At 38.4% G+C, this 21,240-nt stretch overlaps 3 protein-coding genes across 9 annotated transcripts in view; 2 read left to right on the top strand and 1 right to left on the bottom strand.

Moving 5' to 3' along the window:
* The window catches only part of syt7b (synaptotagmin VIIb), a 111,436-nt gene extending 104,830 nt beyond the window's left edge, over positions 1-6,606 (bottom strand). For 2 of the 5 annotated variants that reach the window (XM_035999546.1, XM_031324173.2), the window contains exon 1: positions 6,107-6,600. Coding sequence is in view for 3 of the 5 variants with exons in the window: in XM_031324173.2 (XP_031180033.1) it covers positions 6,107-6,155 (49 nt within the window). In the remaining 2 variants the exon portion in view is untranslated. Of the gene's footprint in view, positions 1-6,106 lie in introns of all 5 variants that reach the window. The other 3 variants (XM_031324172.2, XM_031324171.2, XM_031324174.2) reach the window with 3 other exon arrangements.
* A 6,915-nt stretch (positions 6,607-13,521) lies between these two features.
* saa (serum amyloid A) lies at positions 13,522-14,759 on the top strand. Its single transcript, XM_031276591.2, is given in 4 exon segments — positions 13,522-13,575; positions 13,578-13,626; positions 13,770-13,908; positions 14,574-14,759. Coding segments are annotated over 4 exon segments (369 nt in total). The 5' UTR covers positions 13,522-13,533; the 3' UTR covers positions 14,713-14,759.
* Positions 14,760-16,562: 1,803 nt separating this feature from the next.
* The window catches only part of apba2b (amyloid beta (A4) precursor protein-binding, family A, member 2b), a 76,710-nt gene continuing 72,032 nt past the window's right edge, over positions 16,563-21,240 (top strand). For 2 of the 3 annotated variants that reach the window (XM_031324144.2, XM_031324140.2), the window contains exon 1: positions 16,563-16,821. The gene's annotated coding sequence lies outside the window, so the exon portion shown is untranslated. The remainder of the gene's footprint in view (positions 16,822-21,240) is intronic. The other variant, XM_031324142.2, reaches the window with a different exon arrangement.

Raw genomic sequence — 21,240 nt, 5'->3', positions numbered from 1 at the left:
CTTTCGTAAATAGCGTTTTCTTTTTTTCACAGATACTTTAAAAAACTTTATTTCTGTGGTCTTCCTCACATTGTATGTGCAACCTCCTTTTTTTCAAAATGATGCAATGTGACCAAATGGTAATAAAGAGTAATTTAACACCAGTGTGTGTGAACAGCAGTCTTTCAAGCCTGTTTCACCTCAGATCACACGCAGGAAGGATCACTGACGGGTGTGGTTGGGTGTGGTCAGAGGCTGTTCTGTTGGGTTTTTGAAACTCTTGGCCCCTCCCTTTGCAGTGCACTGCAGTAAGCTTTGACAAACCAACCACAGCATACTACAAAATGTATCTCTGCTTATGCTCCATAATGCAGTCCTTTCTCTTATTCATCACACATTTTTCCTAGAAATACAATTAACTGTGCTCAACCGATATCTCCATTTCTATTTTATTTTACTAAATAATGTTTTTTGTGTCTAATCCAGGGAATATCACTCAAATTGGCGTTGGTTTATGTATTTTTTTTAAATGGCTTGTATCTGTTTTTACAAATGACCTCTTCTAACAAATCTACTACTACTGCCCACTCACAGCTCACAGTGGGTTAGGGTTAGCAGGATCAAATTTGAACAGGCTGTCAGTCTATCAAGGAGTTAACACCTGTAGACATTCAACCATTTATTCACATTTGTACTGCTCTGCAATGCACCCTACGCCAACGTCCCTGTCGGTATGGTTGACGTTACCGCTAGTGAGCAACACTCTACCGTGGAAGCCAGGTCTCCCCGGTGAGTGTGAGCTAACCATGGAGCTAACTAATCCTCTATTTGCACTGCAGCCGTAAGCAATGTTAGCAATCCCTTTTTCTTCCACCATCTCTCTCCCTTTGTGATCTGCTGATCAGCCACTGTTCCCCCACGGAAGCCCGGCCCGGGTAGTGCGCAGTGCAGAGCGGCAGCAATTAGCTAGCCAGTGGGAGCACTATTGCCGCTGCTAGCCACCGCCATTACAGCTCAGCCAGCTCCATGTGTACTTGTGTCATGTCAGAGGCGAAAGCCGTGTGCAGCCATTCCTGGCCCAGACTCTGAATGTCAATCAAACTATGGTGAGAACCATGTGGAGGCAATCCCAGCTCAAACTGAATTTTGTTTGTATTTTGAGTGCAGCGCCTTTAAAGCAGCCATATTATGCTCATTTTCAGGTTCATAATTGTATTTTAAGGTTGTACCAGAATAGGTTTACATGGCTTAATTTTCAAAAAACACCATATTTTTGTTGTACTGCACCACTCTCTCTCACTGCTGCGGATCCTCTCTTCAGCTGGTCTCTGTTTTAGCTACAGAGTGAGACCTCTTTTCTTCTTCTTCTTCTGTACTATCTTTGATTGCACTCCACATGCGCAGTAGCTCAGATGTAGATCATGTCAGCTAGCTAGCTCCATAGACAGTAAAAGAAAGGCTGTTTCTACAACTTCGGTCAGTTACAAGGCAGGATTAGCTGGGAGACTTCTAAATGAGGGTGCACATGTAAGTAGTTCTTTTGTAGATTATGGTGAACTTGTGTGTGTTGTAGCAGTGCTTTGCTATTGAGAACGAGGTAGCATGCTAGCGTTAGCATGCTAACGCTACGAGCTAATGGTTGCGGTTAGCCTGCTCGTTTCGGCTTGTGACGTCACAAGCCGTGCCGATTTTGAACAGCTCACCCAGAGACTGAAGGCAGGACACATTCAGAAACCGTATCTCACTCTAAACAGCATGGATGGATTTTTTTCAAAGTTTGTATGTGTGTGGAAGCACCAGAGACACAACATAACACCCCAAATCCCAGAAAAAAGTGATTTTTTAATAATATGGGCACTTTAACCATAGCAATATCACATTATTAATTTTATATATAAAAATAAAAGATTTATTTTTAAACAGTTGTTTTGGAAGGCACAGAAAAAACGATGTCGTCCTGCCAATAGGGGCATCAGATCAGAAACTATACAAGAGGGCATGGACAAACAACGTATTTTGTCGTTGCATTTGGAGAACTGACTTATTGTGTGTTACACCCCTAGCTTAAAAAAATAAATGGCACTACAATAAAAAAGCTAGTCATCTTTCATCTCACATTTTGGTGTTTTTATTTACAACTAAAGGACTGACAAATCTGCTGACGTGTTACAACATGATGCCTTTACCAGAGAAAAAGAAATGTTTTTGTTGAATATTTCATTTCAAATTGTACACCATGACGAAAATCATTTTGATAGTTTACTGAAACTGAAGAATGTATTAATTCAGCTCTGCTCACCACACACAAACCCATCTCCCTCTCCATCACACATTTTGTCTCTTTTGGACCCCACTCCTGTCTGACTTTTCTATTTAGCTATCATGTTGACGTGATCATCTATCATATTCTTCTTTGGTTGTAAAATATGTGCGTAGAACAGACTAATATTTCCCCTTTCATGGCCTCAGTGTCTTGTCCCTTGAGTCTGTAAATCTAAGTGGCTTGCTTCCCAACATTGTGGCTGGGAATATAAATACCTTTGTTTCAGATTTTATTAATTACTGCTCTGTCTCTCTCTTCTCTCTCGCAGCTTGTCTCAAACCACTAATAAGATTCCAGCCCATTAGTTTTGAACCATAACATAATTAAACATTTCACTCTGAATCTGAATGCTACTAATATTAAGCAATTATCTCTGACTGTTCACGTGCCGGATTAATAATGATTCTGTATTGCACCTTGCATTGAGGCCTACTTGACACCTGGGCTGCTCTAGAGAGATTACAACAACACTGCAGTAAGCTTTGACAAGCCAACCACAGAATACTACGAAACGTATCTCTGCTTATGCTCCAGAATGCAGTCCTTCCTCTTACTCATCACACATTTTTCCTAAAGATGCAATTGACTGTGCTCTTGTAAAGAAATTCACAATAAGATCCAAACCAATATCTCCATTTTCATTTTATTTTACTAAATAATGTATTTTCTGTGTCCAATCCAGGGAATATCATTTAAATAATCATTTAGAATGGCTTGGATCTGTTTTTACAAATGACCTCTTCTAACAAATCGACTACTATTGCCCACTCACAGCTCACATTAGGTTAGGGTTAGCAGGATCAAATTTGAACAGGCTGTCAGTCTATCAAGGAGTTAACACCTGTAGACATACCATGTATTCACATTCACATCAGCAGCAATTAAGAATGTCTAATTAAACTAACCTGTATCTCCTGCGCCTCTGATCTACGTTAAAGACAGTTTCTCTGTCAATGTAATTGTACAATTCTGTGATCAGTTACATTGATTGAGTCACTGGACACTCACTTTTCAGAGACACAGCAATCCCTAGCATCATGTTATATTACATAAACAGTGTCCCAATGAGTTCCACACACTATAGTATGCAGCTTTCGATTAGAAATGAAAGCACTCGTATAAATTGGTACACTGTATTGGTATTGATATCCTGCGTTGCGGTATCGGAAACGATATCAGGAGAGAAAAAATTGCATTGCTCAATATGCAGTATACAGAGATGCCCCAGAAATAATCCTGCTGCATGAACCTCAAGCATGAAGGAAAACATGGTTTCAAAGCACATGAAAACTAATAATCAAACTAAGTACTGCTCGTTGATTACTTTTCGTCACTTAACAGGTAAATACAATTTGTGAAGGAGTACAAATGTTTTAGCAAACAAACGCTTTATCCTTTTCTAAAATTACTCTTGAAATAAAATGTCTCTGCGGGAAAACGTGTTAAACATCTTTCTGCGTTGTCTAGATTATCCTAATCTAATGCAACATGACAATTAAAGCTGGCGGCTGGGGCTATAAATGTTTTGGTATTGAATGTGAGCCATTTATCTGATTCATTTTGACATAGTAGACAGCCTTTAAGCATAAAACACTATCTGTTTCAGTTAAAGGGTAGAAGTGGTAAAACAGGCTATAGCCTTACAGACCATTAAAGAACTTCAGGCATCTTCAATATGTCACACACAGTGAGTTACACTGTTAGAACAGCTGTTTGTCAGAGTTTGAGATTTACAGTTCAAAGATTGGCTCAGAGGTTTTCATGATTATCGTTTGTTTTTGTTTCATCATCATGTCAGTTTGATGGAAGATATTTACTTGATGAAAAAATGTATCTAATTTGAAGTGAAGGTTAACCAAAGTAAAGTGAGCACTTTATACCTTTAAATATTATGCATTTTAATTATTTACTGAATTTAGTCTTATATTTCATTGAAATGTACGATATGTTTTGGCTGTACTTTTAAACAAGCTGGGGATGAATAGTTATTCAAATTAATTAAATAAGATTAATTAAGACTTAATGAGGAGATGTTTTCTGGAATTTTTACAATAATAATAATAATAATTATTATTATTATTATTATTATTATTATTATTATTGACTGCAGTAATGCTGCAATTTCCCTTTGTGATTAATACCGTACTCAATACTCAATGTCAGTCTATCTATACATTTATTGTTCTTATTATCGGTAGTAGCAGCACTGATGTTATTTATTAATTTTTTCATTGGTAGAAATCGTCAAAGAAGATTCAGATGCATTTACAGAAAACTTACATCAGTATTTTTAAAATATAAAATCCTGTGCTTCAGTATGACTGTTATATTTCACCTTTTTATCAATGCTCTTTGACTTGCACACCTATCTCTCTCACACCTCCCTCTCACTTTCAGATGCTCACACTCTCTCTCTCTCTCTCTCTCTCTCTCTCTCTCTCTCTCTCTCTCTGAGACACACACACTCTCTCTCTCTCTCTCTCTCTCTCTCACACACACACACACACACACACACACACCTGTCATGTAATCATGAAATCATTTCTAGTTGCAGATGGTGACTCACTTATGTCCCTGGTGAAACCATATCGAGCAACGAGGTCGTAAGACATTTTGGATGAGGGACGATGCAGAATGCTACTGTGCAGGGCACCACTCACCACATGGGGAACTCCTCACTAAACAGCATGCTTTACAGCTGGTAAAAACAAAGATATTAGCCGACCATAAAGCCTGACAGCTGCACATAAAATTATCACTTTTTTTTTTATATTCCCTTGCCAGTAATATTACATCATTATCAGCATGCTTCTCAGATGTGAGAAAATTAGAGTTTATAGAGAGATTTCTAACACAGTGTGTTACAACATCGTGTTCTTACTATTTGTAACTAAAAGAAACTGGGATTCTTGCTGGAACTGCACTGCTGATATCTCACCTATATTTTACATTTGCAGTTGGAGAGTTTTTGAACATTACATGCAATAAATTGGTGAAACGAATACAAGTCTACAGGTTAAACAATGCAGGTGGTGGTCATACTGTACATAGATGATGCTAAATATACTCAATGGGAGTGTGGTGGACACCAGACAAGTCATATTGGTGGCATTTAACAATGCATAATAAGACACAGGCTGCGTCATGTCGACAGACATTCAGAGGCAGATCTCCTTCAGCATCAGGTGTTAGTCAGTGACCTCGACCTCAGTATAAAGATTGGGAGTAAAAATACTCTGCATGGCTCTGGCAGAGGCATCAGCAGCTATTTACTCTATCATTACTTATCCTGATGGAGGGGTTCGTGTCATTACACACCGTCTGCTCTCTAATTCTCCCCTCCGACCACATCGGAGGACAAACACACATCCGTGGCGACTCAATTACAGCGACAGTACAAACACAAGCAGCTCATAGCTACACCAACACGGCACGCTGCTCATCAATATGATCGAGAATGGATGACCTTGTGTATTTACGCTCAGGTCACCTCGTGCGAAAACGACCGAATCGGACACACAACAAGTGCTCAAGTGGCTCACAGACAGTCCCCACATTGCCACCTTGGATGTATATGCAACAGCCCTTCTCGCTGCCATGCAAGGCTTTTTGGTGAAAGGCAGCCATGCAATAAGAGAACCATCACAGCAGTTACCATTAGCTTGTTGGCATGACCCCATAATCATTACTTGACATCAACATGACACACTCAAGGGCATCTGGCAACCAACGCGAGAGCTTAAAACTATACAGAGAGTCTGGATTAAAACCATCCACCGATGGCCGCTCAAATCTTTTGCTCACCTTTGCTGTTATCTTCTTCTCTGTTGAGATGCATGGTTCTTCTTACCATGTACTCATTTAGCCTGTCTTTGTTCTTGTAGCAAAAGCTGTGCTCTTTTCCAAAGAGTTCTCAAGATAAACTCTTAGTCCAATTTTTGGATCTGTGGTCCTTTTGCCCGCTTATTGTCTTGTTCGGCTGGCACGCATGGACGCGCCTGCACTTGTGCGTCCTCCTCCTCCTTGTTGTGCTGGATGGAGCAGGTAGTCTAGGTGATGTTTGGAGTCTGCATGTATTTCTCTGTCACACACTTTCTCCCCTCTGTCTCTCTCAGTTTCTTTTTTCCCCTCAGCCCAGAGTGGCTCAGAGGGATGGTCGCAGTAAAGGTTTTAGGGAGGAGACGGCAGGCAGACGGGCGGGGTGACGTGAAGTAAGTCGGTAGGAGGTCGCCTACTCAGCTGAGGCGAGATATCCGTGCGCCCTCAGTGTTGTTGACCGTTTAATCAGAGGCGCCAGACCACAGAGACATTTAGCGCACACTTTCACTCCAAAACTACACAATAATGACAAGCTCATGATGACAGTTGAACAGAAATAATTTGGGATATTCATATGCATAATTTATATTTTTATATAGGCTATTTCATGGCCACGTAATATGGCCATAATGGTCTATATAAAAATACAAATTATGCATATGAATATCCCAAATTATTTCTGTTCGGCTTTCAGACTTGTTGTAGCCACCCATTGTTGACAATAGGGCTGATTATGACAGACAACCGATTCTATTATAGCCTATGTTTTCACAGTTAGTCCTCATCAACAGTCATCCTAAAACCGGTGCTTTCACTGTGGAATTCATAAGGATTCACGTGTGCATAGAGATACCTTTTTACGCACAACATGCCGAAGTTGTAGCCTACACGTTTATCTCTCACTCACGTGTTGAGCCTTTATCAAGCTTGTCATTAGTGTCAGTGTCACGAGCAGCCTTTGTGCTTTCATTATGACCATCATGCCTTTACAGCCAATAGGTCCATACAGTCGATAAGGCACATTTACTCACCATACACGTTCGCCCAGAGCCACGCGCGTAACATGGCTCACTGGCGGTCTCTAGTGTTACACATCAATCAGTGGCAGTCAGCTGGGTGCCATCCAATATTACAGGCTGTTAACATTTAAAGTAAATAAATAATCTAATAGTCTAATACTATAAGGTTTATAATACAGCATGTAGTGTTTCACTAGCAGTGAAAGGAAAAGGGCATTATGTAACAAAAAAATTAAAAATATTTGAATGAGGATGAATATAATATATATGACAGGAGATTTGAGAGTGACAAGTGTGTGTGTGTGTGTGTGTGTGTGTGTGTGTGTGTGTGTGTGTGTGTGTGTGTGTGTGTGTGTGTGTGTGTGTGTATGTGTGTGTGTGTGTGTGTGTGTGTGTGTGTGTGTGTGTGTGTGTGTGTGTGTGTGTGAGATGTGGGTCAACCATTTAACACTTTGTCTTGTATTGTACTCAGGATAGTATTATATATTCTCATGCAACATATGTTTGTGTACAATTCAACAACAGAAACAGAGCATGGAACAAATTTATAAGCTTATTATGGTATGCTGGTAACTAAGACGATTATGATTAGTAAACTTCTGTGAGGCAACTTTGTGATTCATGATTTTGGGCTGCTTAAATTAAATTGATTTAACTTGACTTGATTTTTCTTATATTATTTTCCATGCATTGTAAATAACTTGCTAAATAAGATCTGAAAATTACACAAAGCTTAAATCTAAAAGTAAACATCAAAGTATTACACAAGGCTTTGATTAATCATCCATACATTTTTTTTCATAGGAAAAGCCCATAGAAACATGTGTTGTATGTCTCTATACCTGATTAACAAACAGTAAAATATGAGTTTGTGTGTCTTTCTTTGAAAGAAAACATTCCTATGTTGGATTATTGTACTTTATAGCTCAGTACCTATTCAGTGCACTGCTATGTTGAGTCTTTGTTGTACCTCTCAGATTTCTGTCTCACACCTTTTTTGCGATATCACCTTTGACATCTTTTGTGATTTTATGTGCATCTGTGTAAAGCGGATAGTCTTCTGATATACCCTCGCTGATACTGCTTTATGGCAAATGTGGAATCTGTTTAATCTATTGCAGACACACAACACATTCATTCCTGAAAAGATATGCTCTCTCTGTCTGTCAGACATAAGACACAAATAGCTTTTCTTGTTCCAAGCTCCTCATTGCATCAGCTTTCTTTCTCGCCCTCACTTTTTCCTCTCACACTATCTTTGTGATGAATATTTATTAGCCTGTCACAGTGTCTTCTCTGAGCTCAAAACAACACATTTATCAACATAACTCAAGCAATGCTTTAATCCTCCAGGGCTTTTTACAGTGATGTTGTGTAATTTCTTCACAAAGATTTGCTCAGTGTGTGGGATGTTGTTTTATTTCAAACTATAAAAGAGAGGTTTGAGAGCACTCACAGATCCCAGGTAATTTTAAAGCCATTATATCGCAATCAACTCTATTACTGCTATAAGCATTAAAGCAACCCAGCTGAGCAAGTGCACAGCAGTCTGAAGAATAATGTGCTGTAATGTTACAGCACATTTATAGACCTCAGATCAAGTCAAAGTCCGAACTATGCAACAAACAGATGGGCCAACAAATATTAGAGCATATTTGATTTTATATATCATTGTTAAGCTTAGATGTGCAATATGGTGATACTCATATTCTTGGTCATTGCTGTTCTCAGACCAGATAAAGGCATTTAAAGTGCCCAGACAATTTTGTTTTTTTCAAGAGTGTCATTACATTTTCCTACAAGATTTTATGCATTTGTTTAAACTCTGACACATGGGCAGGATTTCATACCGACCTCTTGAAGGGTTAGTGTTTATCCCATAAATGAATTGCATAGTGTCAAGGCAAGAAAAAGAATGTATAAGACAACCTTTGACCCGTCTCCCCCAGAAAGCCACTTCTGTTGTATTCTTTGGAGGTCTAATAGCAGAAGATGCTCTAGAGGCCTTTGACTTCTCCTTCTCTCTGGAAAAAAAGCATCAGAGGAGTGGAAGTTTTGGGATTACAAGCTTGTTCTTCTTTATGTTTTTTACATAGAAATCTGACAAGAAAGGGCAATCCAATCTATTCCAAAAAAGAAAAGGTCTATTTCTGTTACTTCTCTTAAAGAATGAGGAAGAAAAGATTTAACAGTTGACATATTGGTGCAAATACAGTACAATGAAGACAGATTTCACTTCTTGTATTGTTGAAGAATGCGAATGAGCTAAATGATAGTTGTGGTACAGTGAAATGCAACCCTTTAAGCGCTTTGTAGTGCTGTGAGTCATTGACAATTGTATTTAAAGTATTTACCCTGCCACCTTTACGTAAGTCTTTTTGGAGTCTGTCAAGTTTCACAAAACGTCAAAATGCAAATATGGTATGTGGGACATGTGTGATATATGATCTGAAATAATGTCTAATTGCAGAGGAAATTTTCACTAAGGTCCACTGTTCCACTGCAGAGATGTACTTTATAATACTGATTTCCTAAAGTTTGGTAGAATCTGCAAATATAAATTTTTACCAAAGTTTAAAATCTCCCCTCTAACATTAAATCTTCCTTCCAGGTCACCAAAATGGTTTGTGGTTATGGAAATTGTGGGAAAGAAAAATAATGCAAATGCAGAGGTGTTTCAACTATCGAGCGGAACATGTCAGATGAAAAGAAAATCACTGTTTAAAAGCTCAGGGAGCAGATTCAACATCACAGCTGCACAAAGAGCAGTTTCATTGAGGGTGTGATAAGAGCCTTGGAGACAGGTCAGTGCTGTCAATCAAGTTGCAGGTTCAGTGGGTTAGTAAAGGGTCATAATGGATATTAAAGGTCCAATATGTTATATATTTACTTTATTTAATCAAAAAATGACCACAATATGTCATCAGATATTAAGGAAACATGCTAAGTTGAAATACTATCTTCTCTGACAACAATGCTAAAGCCAGTATTTTCTCCTTTGAAATTTCCTTTCCGGGACGGAATGTCTGTTTTTATTTTGGCCTGTGTGTTGTTGTCAACTGCCCATTTTGACACCTGAGTTGCCAGACATGAAACGCAAACACGCAAAAACAGCGTGCTGCAGCGATAGTAGCAGCGACCAAACAAACTGGATTACCAGAGATAGATTAATTCTACCCGACCTGAAAAAAACTCTTTCTAAATAGTTGCATGACAAGAGACGTGGTAAAACACAGGTAAATACCGGAGATGCATTTACAAGATGGAGACATCTTAGAACTCAAAAGGACGCCAAATTGGCTAATTTCCTCCTAAACAGGTAAGCTTCAATAATCTATATCACAGCTAACGTAGTAGGATATGGGCAGTTTCAGTCATTTCAACATTGATGTGTTCACATTAAATTATGTAGAGTACTCAAGTTAGTTACTCGCAAAAAAATGAAGACGCAACTGGTGAAGTGATCCCGACTGGTGGTAACGATGCCATGCTAACACACGCTAACTGCTAACGTTACCGTTACCGGAGGACCAGGCAGCGATATTACGAATCCCACTATGGCCATGCCAAGACCAGCCCTTCAATAGCATTTATTGGCCAGGCGTCCATGCTTACACAAGGTAACGTAACCCCATTTGTTCAGGTCCTATCCCTTGACCAATCGGCTATCCTAACCTTAACCACTCGAGGTCAAATGCCTAACCCCAACCAATCGAGCTGCTTCGTAGGGCGGGTCTTGGTGTGGCCATAGTGGGATTCGTAAATTTGCGACCAAGCAAGCGGGCAAGCCATGGCTGCTTATAACCACCGTGATGGACAGATGTGATAGAAACTGCAAGTTTGACTTCCTCATAATGGAAACATGCAACTTAACTTTGGCAGAACAACCGTGTAGCCTGAATTGTTGGATTGGGATACAGCTTAAGTTCTCTACAGGTCACTCTGCAGTGAATGTAACGCTACGTTATGTTATGGAATATTATAGTGGCTAATGTTACCATCACCAGCTTCAAGGATGTATATGTTGGGCAGTAAGATGATTGCTGTGCTGCGCTGTGGAGTAACATCTGGCAATGAGGGACTAGCATCTAGCTAACATTGACATTGTGGGACGTTGGGTTCAGGGTTCGCAACCTGGCAACCCCTGTGAACTTTGTGTCTGGGGAGGAGGGGCCGGGGGAGACGACTCACTCCAGTATTTTGAATTTGGACTGCAGTAACAATTTTAAACACTAGCTGTGAGTGTTACATATTGGACACTTGTTTATTCAGAGTTGCTAAACAAAATATGCCACTGACCCTTGAACAACATATGATATCAACATTGATTTTTCATTTTAGATATTCAAATTAAGGAATCAAAGGACTGTAGAAGACTGAAGGACATGTACATCTAGGATGCACTACTTTGACCCTCACACCATTTAGCTGCTCAAGAAACCTTAAGAGACAACCATTGTATGGTTTGGAGGACTTGTTACTATTGTAGCACTTGTGTGTGATGTTGTCATATACTGTATATGTCTAAATATGTTTGTGTACATGGTATTCATATACTGTATGTTCACTGTTTAAAGTTGTTTTTTTTTACCCAGGGACAATTAAGGCCTTCATTGATGTAGAATATGTAGAATGAGCAAAGTCATTTTTGCTGCAGTCATCGAAGGACTAAATCACAGTCTGACATCACCTCTTTGACAAAAGGCCAATATACTAAGATAAGGCTCCAGAGAAATTTGAACTTTTCTGTTTAGTGGCCAACGTCTGGGTTTTCCACAGAGCATCGATCCTTTATAAAACAAACAGGCTATGATAGCTTGCCCTGTTCTGTTCTTTATTTCAAGAAACGCATTTGCCTTTTTTGTAACAGTTTTGTTTAGATTTCAACAGCACTGGAAATAACAAAGCTTCAATATCAAATTATAAGAATAAAGAAATGTAAAACTATGTATCATCACTTTGCTATTAGGATGGGTTCACCATAAATTAATGAACACATTCACTCTAATCAATAAACAGCAACGTGTGGGTTTGTACAAAACTGATTTTATGGTTACGTTTTTTTTTAGTATAAATGATGATTAAACAAAACACCAATGACCTTTTGATCAGGAGCTCATGATATGTAGCAAGCAAAAAAATCCATAAATAACAATAAATCGTTTGCATTAAGCCTTGTTAGGTCTCACAAGAAAAAAAATCAGTAACACAAAGAAAAACATCAGTTACACATTTGTATCTTAATATTGATGAATTCACACACCAATCAATGATTTCTGTGTTGTCAAATGTTTAGCAAAATATTCATGGTTAAATACATTAAAATTAATGTTGTGTTGTGTGTCTGATTCTGTCCTGTGTAAGAAATAAGGGAAATGTACAATACTAAAATATCATATCTTTCCATGCTAACATTATTATTATTATTATTATTATTATTATTATTATTATTATTATTATTATTTATTATTATTATTATTATCACCAGAACAACATCACAGCAAAAATGTGTCTAGTTTCTAAAGTTTCTAAGGTGTTACTGCTGATTGAGTTTGTTTTTCTATATATTCTTTTTTTCTCCTCCTTTTGGCTGTAGCAGCACCAGCCCTTCTTTCCAGGACCTATGATATAATTCTGGTCCATCAGCAACAGCTTACTACTGCTACCTATTGCTTTGGAGGTACAGCACAGCACAAATATTTCAAAACACAGCAAAAAGAAACTACATCTTATCGTGATATTTTTTTGTTGGTAATGAAGTGCTAAATACATTATAATTTTAATGTAAACATATCCTGTTTTACCCTTATTATTTTTAATAAAATGTTTGAAATAGTGTAACGGATAATGAAGCTCTCACACAGGCTAATGAAAAGTGGCAAATTAATCAGCCTTATGTATTGAGAGGGAGGTGGGGGATGATAAAACATTATCATCATCCCCATCATGCATACACAACAGCAACATAAGCAAGAACTGCAGTAGTGGCAACAACAGCAACAACAATAATCATTTTCAGTCACAAATAAATTAACATTTAACAACATTATAAACAACCAAGAAACAATCATTGTATGAAGTAGGAGGCCTTTGCTGTGCCATTGCACAACTAGGGAATATCCTTAGTGTGTTTGCCTGACATTTCTGATCTCTAATCGTCCCTCAAATGGACGGGAATTTCCGTCATTGAGAAATCCTACAACCCAGCAGAATATAAGTAGAGTCAAATCAGTAGAGTCCTCACTGATAAGATACTCCACAATCTTTTAAGACTTATTCTACACTTCGAGGTAACTTTAAAGTAAGTTTGGAAGACCTGAAAAGTATATGATGTTGTGTTCAATGATGAACTATATGCAATTTATTTTGTTTTCCTTTTAGACATCTGTAACCATGAAGTTGCTTCTAGCAGGAATTGTTCTGATTCTAATCATAATGTGGAAACCAATGCCCAGTGGTACAACTTTCCTCGTGAAGCCTTTCAAGGTAAGAAACATGAGCTTCTTAATATCTCAATAAGTCATACAGTATATCCAGGATTACGTGTTTTATATGGCAATGACATGTTTGCTTGTTTTTTCTAAATTCTCTTATAATTTTTACTAAATCCTGTCTGTTGTCCTGATCAGGAGCTGGTGATATGTGGCGAGCATACAGTGATATGAGGGAGGCCAACTGGAAAAACTCAGACAAATACTTTCATGCCAGAGGAAACAGTGATGCTGCCAGCAGAGGAGCAGGGGGAAGATGGGCAGCTGAGGTTATCAGGTGAAAAGCAAAGAGTAGGAAAGCATTATCTGCATTTACATTGTTGGCTGTTGAATATCTGTTTTTTTTTCTCAACAAGAAATTATTATTGTTAATAAAGCTGCAGATGGATCTAAAAGAAATTTGGACACGGACATACAAATTGAAAAATCTAAATGTGAATTGCATTTATTCAACCTTTATTTTTAGATGTCATACCCACAGCCTTGCTTTTACTACAGTCCGTAGGGAGTTGGGTTGGGAACCAGAGGGTCGCTGGTTCAAGTCCCAGTACGGACCAAAGTACAGAGTGTGGATTGGTAGCTGGAGAGATGCCAGTTCACCTCCTGGGCACTGCCAGGTGCTCTTGAGCAAGGCATCGTACGCCCCCAACCACTCAGGGCGCTGGTCCAGCACTGGCAGCCCACTCACTCTGACATCTCTCCATTTGTGCATGAATAGGTCCTGAGCATGTGTGTGTATATCAGGCCTGTGTGTAGTGATTTCTAACAACAGAGTGTAAATTGTAATTTCCCCACTGGGGATCAATAAACAGTATAAATTATTATTATAAAATTATTATAATTTATTTGATATATTGTGCCCTTCTAATCTTAAGGGTTTCTGGTCTTGGGCCTTTGGGTTTTGTAATCTGCTGATATTGATTGTCTATTTTCTCATTTCAGTAATGCCAGAGAGTGGGTGCAGGAAAGAACTGGTCATGGTGCTGAGGACTCTGCTGCTGATCAGAAGGCAAACGAGCATGGGCGCAACGGAGGAGATCCCAACGATTACAGGCTACTGGGACTTCCTGAAAAATATTAGTATGAAAGCCATCAACAACTGATAATAAAACTACTAAAAGAAATGTATAATGTTGGAGTTATTGACAATACAGCTACAGTATACAGTGTTTTACACTGTCTATTGTAAACACACATTTACAATAGACATTTTGTTTGGTCACGTAGCCTACTTTTACCCTGTTTACTGTTCTGTTGTGTTTGTTGTTACCATACACTTCTGAGCCATGCACTTCTGACTTCTACTGCCTTTTGAACCAGCCATCATTAGCCTACTGAAAGAAGGCAAAAAGACAAAAAAGTTACTGAATGATGACTCAACAAACATAATGCAGCAGTGACCACATTATTTGATACTGGACAGTGATAAAACAACAAAATCATTCAATGATTATTAGAACATAATTGTCAATGATCATATTTTTGAGCAAACCCCGGATTATAGACACATACATAATGGCCTCGATATGTTGTCAAATGATGGGCTGTGTATCACTAATACAATTGGCTGCTATCCTTTTTTGTTCTAGTAATTGTAACTGTTTTGCAATCAAAAAGCTATCTTCTGTACATTTTAGCACACATGACTTGATTGCCAGGTCATAAATTGCTTCTTTTTTTTTTTTTTAAATGAGTGAGAACTAATTATTTAATGTCGCCTTACAAAGGGATTATGTCTGGTTATCTGAAGCATTTGTGAATTTAATGTGTCAGATTTCATCCCTGTCCATCTGTGATTGTGCTATTGGTGCTTAATTCAGCTGTAATGTTCAGACATGGCCACAAAGTGGCAATGCTGTCCTGCTGTCCCTAACATCTGAGGCTTAAGTGCTTTAAAGAGAATCTTCCTTATGATTAAACTAATGGACTTACTTTAATTTAAATAACAATCAAAGCAACATTTTCATCTCATGGATAACACAATAAAGCCCAAAGCTGATCCATTGTGGTTCATACAGTTTGTAACATATATAATGAATGTGATTACAATTAACCTCCAGAATAGAACAAAACACACATCACACTGCACTTTAAAATGTAATATTTCAGCACTTTGAGCACCTTAAATTAAATTCCATTTACCTCTATTGTAACAGAGAAATGTGAGCTGGATATCTCAAAGCATGCTGCATAGATAACACTAGAGGGGCCTATGTATGGTTTTTTTTTTGGTAACTTTTAGTGAACTGACCCTTTAAAAATTCCTACAGATGATTTTAACAAAACTTGCTACATGGTTTAAAGACATCCAGATTCTTCAAATACTTTCAAGGTTACAGCAATGATGAAGATGTCAATCAAGCACAGTCTGTTTACACTGGGTTCACACCAACAAGTCCTGAGAATTGTTCTAATCAGGCAAATAGGCTAACACCTGTATGGGATCATAGACAGTGGGGTGGAGAATGGCTGATGTGGGGCTTTAGCCTATTTAAAAAAACACCCCACCTTTTAACCCATGTCACAAGTTAGACCACTTTTTTTTCAGGCCAAGATGGTAGCAGGAGGTGACATATAGTTGAAATGTTCTAATAATGTTTTTCTTGTTAAGTATTTGTAGATTAGTCAGTTGTTTTTAACAAAGCGGTGAGTTTTGTGAAATATTATCTTAAATGCATGGCGTCAATGTTGGCTAACGTTAGCAACTTAAGCTACGGTAGTTAGCTAGCTGGATAATGTTAATGCTAACGTATCTAAACATTTATGTAGCAGTAACATTTAACACAACTAAAACCAGGTTATTATATGGTGATTAAGTCATATGTTGATTTATATTGTCAAATAACATTAAGTGCAGCAAATAAAAGTACAATAGCGTTGTTTCGAAATTATTATTTATTTATTATAGGACAGTGGTCCCCGTGAAATGGATGAGGTAACGGCGGAGTAACGGTCGAGCTTGCGCTGCTTGGGTGGGGTAGCTGGCTCTCGTACAGGCGTTGAATTCACCGACCAGACAACTGCAGTGGGCTCGTTTTATTTTATACTCGTTCCGGGGCGCCGCTGTCGGGCACTGTGCTCCGTACGCTTTCTGTCGGTGAAACACACACTGAGTAATGCGCGACCAGCCAGCACCATCCCTCGCACATCCCAAAAGGAGGTTACTTGATCAGCATATGATATTCTCCAGGTAAGACATATTTTTTTATTTTATTAATAATCCTTAAACATCGATGAACCCCGCTTTGTCAGCGAGGCTATAGTCTTCCTTCAAGGCATCCGGAGGAGCGGTGGGTGGATGCTGATCTGCTCAGCCTGTGGATTTGTCCTCCGCATCAGTGTTAACAACAGGGCGATGAGCTTTGACCGAAAACGTTTCTTGCTTTGAAAGTGTGGCATATATCCTAATTTAGGCAGTATGAATTCCTGTGAAACTCAAGTTAAAAGATTAGAGCTGTTAGGTCTGTACACACCTATTGCTACAATTATCGGTGATTCATCCATGCGCAGCCTAAGTCTATACGCCTAAAATTATCGATTGTAGTTATATTGCTATAGGCCTTTAGTGTCTCATGAGATGGGGAAGGTCATTCATTTTTAGATGTCCTTAATAGTCCGATTTCTTTCCTGCATCGTTTTATTAAACGACACCTCAGGCATGTGCAGAGTTCTCTTTGTGGGAATGACAGATTCAAACCTGATGTTTATTCATTTTCTTTAATATACTACACCTTATTACCGCACACTTCTAACATTTAAATGACATATTCAGTTCCTCCCATCCATTGTGCTAGTCTAAAGATTGAAGTTGAGAACTGTATGAGGTACACTACACTCTGCATCAAAGTCCACCACATTAGCCTCTGCTGAAAATACAAGTTGCTTGAGAGCTAAACGTTGTGTAATGCTTGTAAGTATCTGGAATCTTATATTTGGTGGAGGAATTGTGTCATTTAGTGCCTGCTGTGTACCACGCTGTGCCAGTTCCGGCCACAGGGGAGGGCAGTTGCTGACAGGCGTTGTGTTTGGCTGTTCATTGTTCAGAGGGAGCAGGGGACCGACTCACAAGGTCTGCTTTGCAATTTTATGTCCTTAGCTTCTGTCCTCATCCAGTCATGCAGAATGTATTTTAGTAGCCATCGTCCACTTGTATGATATTTTTGGACTGTCTGATGTTTACAGTGAAAGTCTTGTTTTGTTGTAATATTGTCCCTGGAGTTGATGCCACAGTGGACTATACTATACAGTAGCCTACATGCTGCATTTGGTTAATAACAGTGGAGCAAGCCTTATAGGTTTTGCTATGTTACATTAAAAGTTAAATCTTTAACACTTTGATTCAATATTTGGCCATATTTCAAATAATTCAACATATCAGGTTACCTCACTGATCTATGATCATTGGATCTAATATAGCTAATAGAACAAACTATCACTTTTCTATTCCACTAAATTGATATCATAAGTTAACATTTGGATAGTAGGTTGCCTAGATAGAGGTGGAAAACCTATGTACATCTGATTAAGACATTATCAATCACAAACCATGTAGCCAATAAAAGACACAATCACTCACATCATAGCCTTTTATAATTGGTATTCTAATCTGAATGTGTGTATTGTTACTAGTGAGTAGACAGAGACATTTAGTGTTGTGTGACATCAAGAGGTAAGCTGATAAAATGTGTAAACATTTCTGTAAAACTGATGCAAACAAAGAGTTAAACAGTGGGACAGAATAAAGATGGAAGGGCTTGTGTAGTGGGGACTAGAGAACAGACAGAAAGAGAGGGAGAAAAATGGTTGTGTTGCACCTGATGAAGAGGGTGATGACCAGTGCTATAGATGAGTAATGCATGGCTATTAGAAAAAGTAAGGGGCCCCTGGAGAGCCATGATGGAAACCTATAATGCCTTGGAGGATGCACCCAGCATGCTGACTTGTGTTGTGGGGATGCTAAGTTTTCATTTCCAACCTTTTCCTCGAGGTCTGTGCTCACTTGCTCTGTGCTGTCCTCTTTCACTCCCCTGTTTTGTCTCGCCAACTCCATAGCCTGGGATAGTTTTCTGCATAGCACCTGCACTGAAGGACAAACACTCTCCCTGCAGCCTGCTGGGATCTTATCCGTGCTGCAGCCGGAGGATACTAAATTGGACTCCAGGGGAGGAAACAGAATAGGGCAACATCCTCCAGCTCTGCTGCACAAATTATGAAAGATAATAACTGTAAGGCAAATTATTTAATTAAATTTCGATTTTGATCTAAACGCGCTTGTTACGAGGTTCGGCTAAACAATTCAGCTGCCGTAGCATTGTGGATGGCAGTGCTACAGGGAAATTGGTTATTATATAATATGTATAATATCTTCTTAAAAGCTTTGCTCTGTAAGCTATGGATTTCACATACCAAACATTTACGTTCTCTACTCTGTTCATAAGATCAGTGTGGGCGTTGGTACAATAACAGACTATTATGCCCTTTGGCAAAAACAAAAGATTCCGAGATAATGAAACCCATAGATAGGGCTACAGGGTGGGTGTTGATTTTCATGTTGCATAAAACTGTCAGAAAGGCAAATGAAACAATGATTTATGATGAGGCTTTTGTAAGATAAGTGATGCTGCAGTGTTGTTACAAACAACTGTATTGCTGTAGAAGAACTTTGTGTGAGCAATTAGAGCGAGCAAATTTATGTTTAACACAGGATTTAACATGTAGGATGGGCTGTAAATCGCACTGTTGTTGTGTGTTAACGAGCAACCAAGCATGATGAGGAATGACAGATGAGGGGGGCTAGGTGTAATTTACACATTAGAGCTTGTAGGTTAATCTGCTAGAAATTAGTTTTATGTGAATGTAATTTTTTTTTTTTACTGGTTTTATTTACAGAGTATTTTACATTTAAAACAAAGGAACTGACCAAATGTTATGTTTTGATTTTGAACTACTGTATGGATGCATCTGATTACTATTTTTTCTTATTGATGAAAATGTTGATTAACTATTATTCAATTATTTCTTTCCCTTTTCAAATTTTATATTGTCAAAAAAAGCCTATCACCATATCCCAGAGCCCAAGGAGATATCGTTGAAGTGCTTGTTTAATCACACAAACATTCAAACATTGTTTAATTAGGATGACATAAGAAAGAAGCAGCAAAATGTGAGGACATTTGAGACTTTAAAACCAGCAAATGTTTACCATTTTATTCTTGATCATGACTAAAACAATTATTATCAAAAATATCGATTAATTTTCTATTTTCCAGCTAATCGACTGTTTCAGCACTATTTTGGACTTCATCAGAGATCATTGTTGTTTTTATGTGAATGTAGGGTGCATAGAAATACTCCTCAGAAAATACTAGAGCTGTAGCGAATTACATTTTTTTGAGCTTCGGTGCTTTTCAACAGCGAATATTCGAAGCTTCGGTGGCAGCGGCGGGGGAAACCAACATTTCCGACCGCACTTGAAGGCAGTTTTGGAAAAAGAGAACAGAAAAGTAAAAGGCGACGAAGTGAGTGAAGCGACTGCTTTGTTATTGCAGGACAGATGTATCAAACTTTATCAAATCGCCTGAAAACGACACCAGGCTGCTACAGTATAACCATACACACCTCTACAAACAGACTGCTCGCTTGTAACTCAACATTTCTCCATTCTTGGCTGAGATGGACGACATAGCGCTGCATAAATTAGCAAGCGGCTAGCAGACATTTAACAAGCAGATTAAGCCCAACAAAACACCACAGTGAATTTCAGCCTGTAAGCACGTTTAAAAAAAAAAAAAATCCAGAATATTCGAGTCCCAGAATCGAAAATCAAAAGAAAGAATTTTCGAATATTTAGATCCACCCCTAGGAAATATTCCTATTCCACTAAGACCACCATGGATACTGTCATGTTGTCCTATGAGTTGTTCCATTATTCACCGTCTGTGGAGGATTTATCTCCAGATGACATCATCACCTCAGTCAGTCTCTCTGCAGCTCAGCTTCACAAATCAACAGAGAGCTGTACAATATTATAGAAATCTTTTTTTTCCCCTTTACAGTTCCCTCTTATACAAAGCTCTCATATTCCCATACAGGATTATTTACAGAAATCTACCTGATTGTCGATTGCCCTGTCTTTGTTGACTCAGATCTGGGTCCAGATGCAGATAAACTACTACTAATAAACTAACAAATGTAAAGGATTGTGCAGCCTTGGCAGAGGTATGTGCTATTTGAATTCTTTCTAGCTTTATGATGCAGTCAGCCATATAAAGCTTAATTCAGAGTAAAACCTAGGCAAAAACTTTGTAACAGCCAGCTAGAATGGTCAATAGTGATACATTTAGAGCTGACAGACGCATTTCACCTCTACATGTACTGATTGAAAATATGCTGAACCTTTCAATCCATACTGGTTGCGTTTCATAAAGTAATTTTAAATAGCTGTAACCTAATATATACAGAGTATGTACTTCATCAGCTTCCACTGCACAGCTTTGCTGGCTGTACCGTTTTCACTGTAAGGACTTTAATCTTCTGGTTTCAGCTTGCCAGCAGCTGTTTTTGTTTTTGCTTTTATATTATATTATTATATATATATTTATTTATTGCG

Source organism: Sander lucioperca, chromosome 3 (genome assembly GCF_008315115.2).
Source record: "Sander lucioperca isolate FBNREF2018 chromosome 3, SLUC_FBN_1.2, whole genome shotgun sequence".
NCBI lineage: Eukaryota > Metazoa > Chordata > Actinopteri > Perciformes > Percidae > Sander > Sander lucioperca.
Note: the sequence above shows the minus strand (reverse complement) of the source record. Positions and strands in the feature narration are given on the sequence as shown.